The sequence below is a fragment of the Silurus meridionalis genome, chromosome 3 (genome assembly GCF_014805685.1).
Source record: "Silurus meridionalis isolate SWU-2019-XX chromosome 3, ASM1480568v1, whole genome shotgun sequence".
Taxonomy (NCBI): Eukaryota; Metazoa; Chordata; class Actinopteri; order Siluriformes; family Siluridae; genus Silurus; species Silurus meridionalis.
In genome coordinates this window covers 16,537,695-16,550,002 of record NC_060886.1, presented here as the reverse complement: position 1 = coordinate 16,550,002, position 12,308 = coordinate 16,537,695, and the positions used below count along the sequence as shown (strand labels likewise).

At 36.7% G+C, this 12,308-nt stretch overlaps 1 protein-coding gene across 2 annotated transcripts in view; it reads right to left on the bottom strand.

Moving 5' to 3' along the window:
* Window positions 1-3,834: 3,834 nt before the first annotated feature.
* epha3 (eph receptor A3) overlaps window positions 3,835-12,308 on the bottom strand; it is a 70,239-nt gene continuing 61,765 nt past the window's right edge. The window contains exons 16-18 of one of the 2 annotated variants that reach the window (XM_046844446.1): window positions 9,809-9,958; window positions 7,284-7,376; window positions 3,835-6,644 (exon numbers count right to left, since the gene is read on the bottom strand). In XM_046844446.1, coding sequence (XP_046700402.1) covers window positions 7,301-7,376; window positions 9,809-9,958 — 226 coding nt within the window. In that variant the 3' untranslated portion in view covers window positions 3,835-6,644; window positions 7,284-7,300. The remainder of the gene's footprint in view (window positions 6,645-7,283; window positions 7,377-9,808; window positions 9,959-12,308) is intronic. The other variant, XM_046844438.1, reaches the window with a different exon arrangement.

The window sequence follows — 12,308 nt, the reverse complement described above, 5'->3', positions numbered from 1 at the left end:
GTAGTCTGTAACGAGTACACAGCAGGAGCCTATACTATAAAAGTCACAGATAAAGACGATAGCAGTTAGAAGTCTGTAAATCATCAAAATGGTCCATTAAACTGCTTCTGATCTGTGACAGTGCTATATGAAATATACATCCAATATAAGTTCAGTGTGTGCATACACACCACGAGGGACATGTTCGACACTCAAGCTTTTGCGGACTCTATAACACTAAGGGCTGCAACTAATGAAATAATATAATCAAATGCATGTACTCAATCTGTTGTGTGGAATCCATGACACCATATTATAAGCAGCTTTTATCAGAGAGAAAAGGCACTAAACACAGGCGCCTTAGCGCCATCTGCTCTGGCCTGTGCTGGTTAGCGTTATGATTTAAACAGACCCACAATTAAGACAAAACACAACAAGATGTTAACTGAATACTTGCCACATTTAAGTACACATGCAATGATGTATTATAGTGACTCAGCTTAGGCTTTGATCATAACATGAGCAAAGCCAATGGTCGTGATCTAATGGACGCTACATTCTTTGAGACACAGCGTGTTGTCTGATTTCAGCTCGGGAATGAAAGTGTCTATTCGTTATCCATAACAAATGTTTGGAAACGAGTCAGTGGAGTAGGTTTACGTGTCTCGCTGCAGATGATAAAGTATAATTAGCCGGAAACAATCTGTCATCTCTGCAGAAAAGCTTGAAACACATCTAATTTGAAAATACTAGTTAAAAGTACATGATAAACACTAAAGGAATTTCAGCAGCCATTTTATTATATCTTCTCATAGGACAATAGTATGGAAATGAATTGGATATATTTTAGTCAATGTGCAGCTTGTATAGCAGTACAGATTTACTGTCCTCTGAATATAACTCAACATACAGCCATTATTGTCAAAATAGCTGGCAACAAAAGTGAGTACACCCTAAGTGAACATGTCAAAACTCTGTCCAAAGTGCAAATATTTTGTGTGAGCACCATAGTTATCTGGAATTAACTCATCCATAATGAAATCATGGAGCTGCTGGTTGTAGCTCCTCCACCTTACGCTTGAGGATGCCCCACAGGTGCTCAATAGAGTTCATGTCTGGAGACATACTTGCCCACTCTAGTAATCTTCACCTTCAGCTTCCTCAGCAATGCAGTTGTCATCTTGCTAGCATATTTTGGGGTTATTATTTTGGAAAACTGCCTTTCGGCTCAGTTTCCGAAGGGAGGGCATGAAGTGCTGCTTCAGAATGTCACAGTACATACTGGAATCCATGTTTCCTTCAATGAACTGTAGCTCCCCAGTACCAGCAGCCCTCATGCAGCCGCAGACCATGATGCAACCACCACCATGCTTGACTGTAGGCAAGGCACAGTTTTCTTGGAACTCCGCACCAGGGCAATGCCACACATGCAGGACACCATCTGAGCCAAACAAGTTTATCTTTGTCTCATCAGACCACAGGACTTGGTTCCAGTAATTCATGCTCTTGGACAGGTTGTCTTCAGCAAACTGTTAGCAGGCTTTCTTGTGAGCCAGCATCAGAAGAGGCTTCCTTCAGGGACGACAGCCATGCAAAATGACTTGTTGCAGTGTATGGCATATGGTCTAAGCACTGACAAGCGGATCTTCCACTTCTGTTTTTTTAATAGGCAGTTTCTGCATCTGATGCACAGCACGAGGACTCAACTTTGATGGACCCTTGCAAGGTCTGTTCTGAGTGGAACCCATTTTGGAAAACCTCTGTATGACCCTGGCCACTGAACTGTTTCAGGGTGTTACTGATCTTTTTATAGCCTAGGCCATCTTTGTGGAGAGCAACAATTCTAATTATCAATTCCTCAAAGAGATTCTTTGCCATGAGGTGCCATGTTGAACATTAAGTGGTCAGTATGAGAGAATTGCACTCAAGCACCAAATTTTAACTGCTCTAAGAATTTGTATGGTCTAGGACTTGTCAAGCAGAAAAAAACATGAACATGATGAATAGGACATGTGGCTTTGCATGGTTACACGACATACAGCTGTTGTCACTTAGGGTGTACTCACTTTTGTTGCCAGCTATTTAAACAATAATGGCTGTATGTTGAGTTATTTTCAGGGGACAGTAAATCTGTACTGCTATACAAGCTGCAAATTGAATCTAAAATATATACTAGTTTCATTTCTATAGTTTTGTCTCTTGGGAAGATATAATAAAATGGTTGCTGAAATGTTAGGGGTGTACTCATTTTTGTGAGATACAATACACACAGACACACACACATATTATATATATTCATTCCATACGTATACAAAATATGCAATGTGTAGTCTTTGAAACTTGTATAAATAAGAAATAGAGATGTTATCGTCAAAAGATTTTATCAGCCTTGATCCATGGAGAGAAGAATATCATAGTCGGGCATTTATGGTGATGAAGTTCCCTCTTGTGTCTGACAGGTCATTCGTTATACAAACAGGAACAGAGGAATGTGTTTAATCCTATGACCTGTTTCCTACTTGAAATGCTATTGACTTTTCCCTTGGTTGCAGAGAGATTGACGAGCCAGTCCCTGTAAAATGTACTACAGAGACTTCAGCCTTTCCATACGGTTCAGTCATCATCAAAACACACACACACACACACACACACACACACACACACACACACACACACACACACACAGCCACAAATTCTGTGACAAAGTTGCTTCAGCCTTGACATTCAGAGTCATTAGTGGCCAGATTAAATGTCTCATTTATATTTAGTCCATTAACCTTGAAAAGGCACTTGATTAAAAAAGGCACAAAGGTTGTAACAATGAGGTTTTAAATGAAGACTCTACCAACTTTAGGGACCAACAAAGAGTTAAAAATTATTAACACATGCCATCTCCATCTTTATTGCTGACCCATGACCCCATTTCAGGAAGTGACTTTGGTGGATATCGTGCCCTTTGGTTGAAGCTGCTAGAGTCAAGGCTGTTTATAGCTTTGCAAGGTGTTGTTCTGCTTCGTGCTGCAGCTGCAAACAGCTGGAGACTTTTTAAGGGCTGGAAGAAGAAGAAGACTGATGTGTCTCTGGGTGTCTTTAAAAAATGCAGCAATCATATTTCTCTAATCTTAAGCAGTTTAGCAGTTGCTTTGTATGCTATTGTTTTTAATTATTTTGCATTCTATTAAGGACAAACCATCCAAAATAATTAATAGCAGAGTAATTTCCACATCATATGCACTATAAAAATAAGCTGTAACATTTTATATAATTACTGCCATTTTACAAAAGTTGTTTACAGACAGTAAACAATATCCTGCACTGTACTACCAAGGTCTTGTTATGTGCACTCGGACTTGTCTTAATGTGTTACATCTCATGTCATGTCTCTTAGCGAAAATGAGCCTTGATGGTGGGCATTGCATCACCTGCAGAATTACAAAGCAGCATCCCACACACTTTTTACATTGCTTCTCTCCCTGATCTCACCCTGGTCTCTCCTTTTCCCGGGACTGCGAACTTCCAGCACATCTGGCCCTTCACATCTGTTCTGTCTCATGCTTTCTGGGTAGAGCAGATTTCCCATCACTCATATCTCAGGCAGTTGAGTTTGATGGCTCTGAAAAACTATTAAAAATCAGTTGCAGTAAAAATAACATCACACAATAAACCCAGGGTTTACGTATGTATAAAAGAATATGGATTTGTTTATTGATGGCATGTAACATGATCTATATCGACTGTAATGTACTGAGGACACAAGAGATTTGGTAAATCGGAACCACATGGATGATGCATAATTATATAGAACATCAACACAATAGGATGCCTGTTTAAAGATTTCAGTATTCACAAGTTGAAGGATGTGTAATTTTATTTTTATTTCCTTTTGTGGGTGAGAATTTCAGACCAATCTCACAGAACGTATCATGAATCAATCTTATAACTGAGCAATTACATTTTATAACTCACTAAATGCATCCTAGTGTAATGAGCTAACTGGTGAAAACTGAAACATAAGCTGTGAAAAAGAAAATTCAAACTTAGGAATTCTTATGAGTTTCTGGCAAAACATATGGCTTTTTACACAGAGTACTATAGCTGGCTTCCTGCTGTAAAATTTCTGATTCTGTAGATGGAACATATGCTAGAACCTGCAGGAACTTTCTGCTTGAATTGTAATGTAACTCCTGTTGCTTTGAAATCAAACCTTACAGTACTTATACAAGAAAATGAAACACAGAATAAGACTAGATCTACCTTGCCTTAAGGTTTAACATGGCTACATAGTTGCTTCTTATATGATGCATTTGACCATGATGCAACTGATTCTGACTAAAAGGTTTATTAGGATGACTGTCCCAATGCATCACCACTACAATCACTGGAGCATAAGACTGGTCAAGTAAAATCATTATGACACAATCCTGTCTTCATTCATTCTTTAGAAAATATTTTGACACAGTTTATTATAAAAATATAAATGTTTCCACTACAAATCATTTTACATTAGTAGACAAGGCCATCTACATATGCACACTTACATCCTCACACACACAAAGAACATTCTAAAGGAAGAGTAGAGGAGGACAGTGTGGAAAAACAGTATTGCTCTCTTTAGTCATGTTTCAAAAAAGAAAATGCACAACACTGATAATGTAATCAAATAACAATGTCATAACTTACTGTATGCTGCAAAACAAAACAAACAAACAAAAAAACAGTCAAATTAGCATGGTATACTGTTTGTTATCAAATAAATAGGTCATTGCTGTTGATTTTTGTTTGTAAAATAAAAAAAACACAAATATGATACAAAAGAGCAGAAAATATAATACAAATGAAATTTTGCTTTTTTTTAAAAGTTTAAACAGATTTTCTTTCATTCTTTTATACATACAAACATTTGTACAAAAGGATGGCTGGGTGCGTTCACCATTGCTGTTATTACAGGGTGTGTTTACATATGTACATGCTGAGAGCTGTGGGAGCAGCAACATTTACAGGCAGATTAAAGGGAAAAAAGAAAAGCTAAATGTTTCCATCATTTTAGAGAAAAACCACAGTCTATGTATTTAATTCATGATCTGAATAAACAATGTCAAAACACACTTATGAAACATTTTTAAGGATTATGCATTTATTTTCCCCTTTCAGATCATTTCTATTTTTGTTTGTAATCACAAACTAATTTATGATCAAATGGAACAGAACATTAGTTTGAAGTAGTCTGTTCATGATATTTACTTATTTTCGGTCTTTTCCCATCCTAAAATCGAATGAGGGCTGTGCATCCTGAGCTTTTGCAAGATGGACATATTACTTCACATTGTCCCTAAAGTTCCTTCCCTCAAATATGTTAGTGCCGTTTGAAGATTTATGAAATTTCACAACAGGAAATGATACATTTTTCTCTTCAATGAGATCCTTCATTTTTGCTGTATCCAACACTTTCAATGCCCTACTCCACTATGTTCTTTGACCTTCTTACTTTGTGATCATACTGGACAGATGCAGATGTTACTAACACTTTTTTAACCACATTTCAAAACATTTCTCTAAATGTTGCCCAGCAGGAAGCCGGATTAGGGATATACATCTAGGAATCGCATAGATTTTTCCCCTAAGAACTTTACAAATTTACATAATCACTTTTGTTTAAAGTAATTGTCCAGATACAGGTTTCCTCACCACCAAAAGCAAGTGTCTACTTGAAGTGGCATAAAGAACACAATGAAGGAGTACATACATAGTCTTTTATTGTTGATCCCTCTTTTCTAAGTCTGTAATGGTTAAACATATATGCTGCTCAATGTAACACATCTACTGAGAAATAAGGAAATGACTGAAATAATAATTTGTCTTTTTTTTGGACATTCCTGCTTTGATAGACAATTGCACTGTAGTTTACTGGAATCCATTCCCCAGCTCTCCAGATCGCTAGTGAAATCTTGAAATATAAAGGCATCTCTTGCGTACTGGCAGGCGTTTTTCTCCTCAGCTAGCTAAGACACTCCCCATCCAACAAGACAGAAAACCAGTGAGGCATGTGGATGGAACAGTCCTTAGACTTGAGTTCATTTTCTCCAAAAGGGTGGCTGCATTATACAGTTTTTGCATTTTATAACCCTCCTGTCATGTGTTAAGAGCTGGTAGTTGTATCTGCACAGTGGAGACACCAAGTTCCTGATTGCTCCATCTCACTCTTCATACAGTGCTCTGCTGATCTGTGGGGAGCTTATGGGAGCCTAGAGTCCTGCCCCAAAGCTTAGTTTTAGCAGAGAAGTTCCCACCTTTATTTTATTCTTCTTTATTGCATAAGGCAATACAATAACAGTCCACAAGGCACACTTCCTGCCTCACCAATGTGACTGGATGCAGGAACAACAGCCATTCTCCAGGTGCACCGCTTAACTGTGCCCTGACATGCAAACATTATTGTTTATGATTCTTCTCATATTCAACATTTCTGTCCTTTAAACTCTAAAGCAGCATCATTCTCCCGAATTTCTCTCTCTTTTGTTTATCCTTTTATCTATTATTTAATATTTTTTCATTCACTTTTTTAGACAGGAACTGGGCCATTTTTTGAGTGTGTTTCAAGTACTTTGATACTGCTCACAATCTTCTTCTGAGGTCCAAGAAACGTTACACCGACCTTCTTGAAGTCCCTGATGAAGGAGAAGGAGAGGAAAATTATGAGTGGTGCAACATTTACTAAATTACAAGTTCAAATCTGTCAAAGATTGCAAAATTGCAGCAAGCTGCTGAATTGACCTAATTGGCTGAGGGAGAGTCCTATAAAAGGCTTTGGACAGTAAAAATCTGATTCCAGGGATCTTTGACAAAAGGTTTAACTTTAATCTTTGGAAACATAACAGAAATAAGTTTACTTTTAGTTGATTTCTACTAGGATAAAAAATACCACCTTTTTAGTTGCATGCAGTGAGTAAAAGAATAGAGTCAGATTGACCAAGCATGTTATACATTACTTATCCCATGCACATAATTTTAAGTTGGAGTGCGTCTTCTTTGTTAATGGAATATTTAACATCCTTAAAATGTGTTTAAAACATTGTGACATTAACAAATTAGTGTAGTGTGGGGGACTTTTTCTGTAAAAATGCTGTCGCATCTCACAGCTTTATATTCGACTTTATCAAAGCATATTAGTACAAGCACATCTAGGTTAGAATTCACACTGTTAATTAGCTATGCCTTTAAGCATGTGCACACAGCATCTTGTAGGGTCTTGTAAGTGAACACTTTAGGAGCTAGGCAGCACACAGTAAACCACAGTCCAAACCCACCGTCCACAGTGTAAGGCCTAAAGAGTCGTAATTCCCATGGATGGCTCCCACTCAGGACAAGTGGCTGTAGGCCTGACCTCAGCCAGACAGATTCTATGGACAAAGCAAACCTTTAAAGTGACTGCTATATTTATTGGCTGTGACATGTTGATCCGTGACCAAGCATCAATATGCATCAGCTATTAAAAATACAATATTCCATGCTAAATGTATAATCCCGAACATAGAAAGGTGTATACTATCTGCAATGTTAATTAAGATGATAAACTACACTATATGTTCAAAACTATAAAAAACACTGACTGTTCAAGGCAAAAGCGTTGAAGCCTGAGTCGTCATTATCCACTCTTGTGCAAGTGTGCTAACTCAAAGATACGTGAGAGTGAGTAACAATAATGACTGAATAGAAAGTAACAATGGACTGCACCATAAACAGGCAGGTTTTTTTTTCTTGTATAGAATTGGAATACTGTCAGAACACTGAACCATTTCCATGTGTTGATTGATGCTTGATTTAGCATTTAGCAGCATGTCTCCTGAGAATGGTTAATATGTACGTATATAAACTAACAAGGTGGCAATTTAAGAGCACATCTACATATAGGTGTAATGTATTTATTGTTATTATTTAGACATTAATGTATCTGAAAACATATTTTGATCAAAATCAGAAGTACAGAGTACATAAGGTTTTTTTTAATTAACAACAGAACCTAAAGAAAGAAAGCAGAAAGTGAAAACACACTTCCGATACTTCTTTAATTACTGTGAAAACTTGAAGCATTGTATCTAAATATTTCAATGGGGGTGGGGGGTGTTTATCATTAATAGGGCTTCTGGTTTTAGCTTTAATATACACATTCATTATTAAAGTCCTGTTTCAATATACAGAACCCAAGTCCTCCACCAATTTCCGTAAATCCGTGAATTTTGGACGCACCCCCTTAGTGAATTCATCTAGACATAATGTCACTTTAATACAATAATGTGTTTTAAAAATTTTATGAAATTTGTTAGTGAAAACATAGTTTAAAATGCTATTCCTAACGTTCAAGATAATCCGCAACTTAGGTTAGGTTCCAAATGATAACCCACGAATTTTCCGAGCCATGAAAATAAGCCCGAATTATTGGGGGTTGACTGTATATTTTTATTTAAAATTTTATAATTAGCTACAATTTTCTCGTAGACGTAACAAATATTTTGTTGATTATTACAGCAATCACTGCATATACAGTATATTTTCAAACAGTTTAAATTTAACTTTAAATAAAAAACTTTAAAGTTATAGCTGGAGCTATAAGACTAATAACCACTGTGTATGTACAAAGATGTATACAGTAACCTTATGTTTTATGGTGTTATTGATAAATGAAGTCAAAACAGTCTCATAGAGATGACTAAAAAATAGCACAATAACAGTTATATCCATATATATATTTTTTATATATTTAAATTATATTTTATATATACATTTTTATTTAGTTTTCATTGGGGTATATATCACAAGCAAATCAGTGTATAAACAGTGTATACAAAATCATAAGCAGAGACTTATCAGAGTAGCTATAAACATGACATTTGTTCAGATTATTTGTTATATAGTACTGAACAGGTTATAATATAAGATTATAAGACATTTGAAGGCCGTTTGACTATAATAGTCATTTAAAGATCAATGTTAATTCTATTATATTAATTTTGGTCCGACAATATTGTACAGTCCACTCCCTGTAAGGCCAAGTCATGAGAAAACAGCTGTGTCTTAAGCTACCACATTCTCGGGCATGGCTATGGGAGAGAAAATCTATTTGCATATAATTATTTACCCAGCCCTCTAACACAAATATACACATAAAACATTCTCGCTCCTTAGTTAGCTGTTTCTTCTAAAGAAGTACAGTGCAGAACAAGAAAACCAGTTCTCCAGGACCAAGGCTTTGATCATGTTGATTATAAATGTCACGTTATTTACACTGTCAAATACCTTATCACTTCAGGGGGGGTGTCTGTACAGATGTTTTTGGCTACAAGAAGATCTCCTGCCAGCTACTACACAGCATTTTTCCCAGAAGCAAACATGCATAGATGTGGACCAAAGCTGGGATTTATATTTTAATTGGAGAAGCTTTGTAAATATGGCCTTTATTGTGTTGAGTGTTTGGCTGGTCACAACATCCGGTCCACATATAAAATTAGACCACAGTTGTGTTGCCTGTCTGACTTGTTTCTAGTTTGCCTCGGTGTGACAGTTTTCTGTATGTCTGCTGCTTTGTCATGGCAAAAACAGAATAGCTGTTGCAGTTGAGAGGAGATGTCTAGGTAGTCAAACATTTCTATGATGTGTTTGCACTCGGAAATCAGCACAAATCACATTATGTTATACATGTACACCAGACACATGATCATATGTTTATATGTTACACATGATTATATATGATATTATTAAATGTGCTAAATTTATGAAAATATGCTCTTTTTGTGTCTAGGTGTTAAGAAGTACTGTGCAAGGAAGGCAGTCTTACTCTGCAGAGGTCTTGGGTAGTGTATCACAAGAGCTGTAGCTGACTCCACTGAAGGCCTCTTTACAGGGTAGAGTCCTTGCACTCTCCAGCCAGTGGCCCACAGTGCTGAATGAGGTGATATCTGTGCTGGTACGGAGCTGATTGACTGACCTGGGAGGCGAAGATAATGTGAAAATGTGTTGTTATTATTCCTTTTGCCAAAGCCCTTGAATGTGATTTATCCGAAGGTGCTGATTAACTTTAAGCATGGCTCTAACAGCAGTGCCAATAGCAAGGCTCATATTAATGTGCTCGTTCTAATATGATAACATTTCAAATTTATTATACATTATCATAATTGTTGCTAAATTATTGTAGTATAACAAAATACATCAAGACGTGCTGTTATTGGAAAGTAATCAACATTAGTGTCATATTATTCCATTACTATTATTTATTCTGTGCTTAAATATCAGTGTAAGTGGCTCCTTACCCATTCATGTCCACCGTAGTAGAAATTATTTCACCACCACTAGATAATACATGTTTCTAGTTTTCTGGTAGTGAATATAATAATGTATTCGAAAAATAACAAAAATGAGAAGCTCATAAAAGTGCATGCTGAAGACAGTAAACACAAAATTCTCATGCGTGCCTAAACGTTCTCTGTGGAGACACAAATCTGTTTCCCTCTATCCATGTTATGGCAAACATTCTCTGGCAACATCCAATACATGCAGAAAACTTTGCTTTATAGTATCACTATCTCTGGTTATTTCTCAAAGTGCTTCTTTGAATGGGTTGTGTCTGTATCAGAAGCACATTTATAAGGTAAATGAGTACAATAATTTAGCCATTCAAGGGAACCGGTGAGAGTTACAGTACTACAAAAACTATCCAGTTACATTTGGAAAGATGTAAATTTGAGATTATTATGCTGATATTCTGAGTTTTTGCAACTTAGTAATATTTACATGCTGTAAATTCTGTGTATCCTGTTTTGCTATATTTCTAAGACACATTCAAATTTAAGCGTATTAAAAATTAACATTAACTACAAACGGATATAACTAAGTGATCTGCATATAAATTCCTATTGCACTCTCATACATTAGATAATAATATTTTCAGACCACTATGCATTAATAATTTAAAAAAATTTAGATTTTCCTTCTACACTTGTTTTGTAATGTATGACAGATCATGCTAAATAAAATGTGCAACTGAATAATATATTTTGTTCTTTTCATGCAAAATGGGCTTTCATTCCAGTTCGAATTTAGAAGAAGGAAAAGATGAGTTCCCGTGAGCATTAAACCTATATCAGAATCAGGAGAATTAAATGTAGGAAATGACATTATGATATTCTCTGGAGAATGCTATTTTAAGCAATATAATATCAGGAAGTCCACCATCCAGCCACATTTTTTCAATGGCAGACAAAGAAAAAGCCAACATTAACAGATGTCCAAGACGATGAGGTAATATCTTCACAGAGTTTCAACAGCATAGTTGAAATTAGAAATAGTCCATACATGTTCTGACACACAAGACAGAGAAAGATTTTAAAGACTGTCCACGAATCTACTTCATTCACCTTAATATATCTTTAAACCCATGCACCAAACATTACGTAAATCACCGTGGTAAAACTTAGTTCCATTGTTAAATATGGTATTCACTGTTAAATATTATGATTTAGATCTAAGGTTGAACAACACATTTGACCTGTACACTGACCATCAAAAGACTGCAGTGCTCTGAGCTCAAAACTGCTTTAACTGTTTCCTAAGAATACAAAGACAATTCATAAGAATGCATCACTCAAAACACTGCACTTAACCCTGTGACTATACCAGTAAACTATGAATGACCTCAACTTTCTTTTCTTTTGTTTTTTGATCTGATGGTTTATTTTCAGACACCACACTGAATTCTCAACAAAACACATACAGCACAGAGGGAAGGCCAAACATGAAAAGAAATGGCTTTGTTGTTGGAAATCGAAGTGATAGCCTAAAACCCCTGTGTCTAAAACCTGCTGGTTCCTCGACTCTGAGCCTTCTCTCGGCATGAGTGCATCATACACGTGGGACAAAACTTGGGGTAAACAATTGCCTCTCTGTCTGTTCCTATCTTTTTTTCTCTCTCTTTTTTTCCCTACTGGTGTAGTGACCTCTAAATAACTGTGGCTGTGTAGTATCTTGTTTTTAATGCTCTCAGGGGAGAAAAGGGAGGAGGAAGAACTTGCCCTTCCCCTTTGCAGGAGAGACATCTGGGCAGCTTCATCACGTACAGGAATGCACCTCTTGCTGTGAAGGAGTGCAGGGTGCATGAGCCATCTCCGAGCTGGAAGACTGCCTTCGTTTCACTTCCTGTGTAACACGCTCTGTGGATTTTACTCATCTCTCTAACTGAGGGTCAGGTCTTGGAGCCTGAGGTTGGATGTTAAAGCTGGCTGAATCGTTGATCTATTAGCACATAGGGCTTGTAGATAAACGAGGTGCATGGGAGCGGGCGA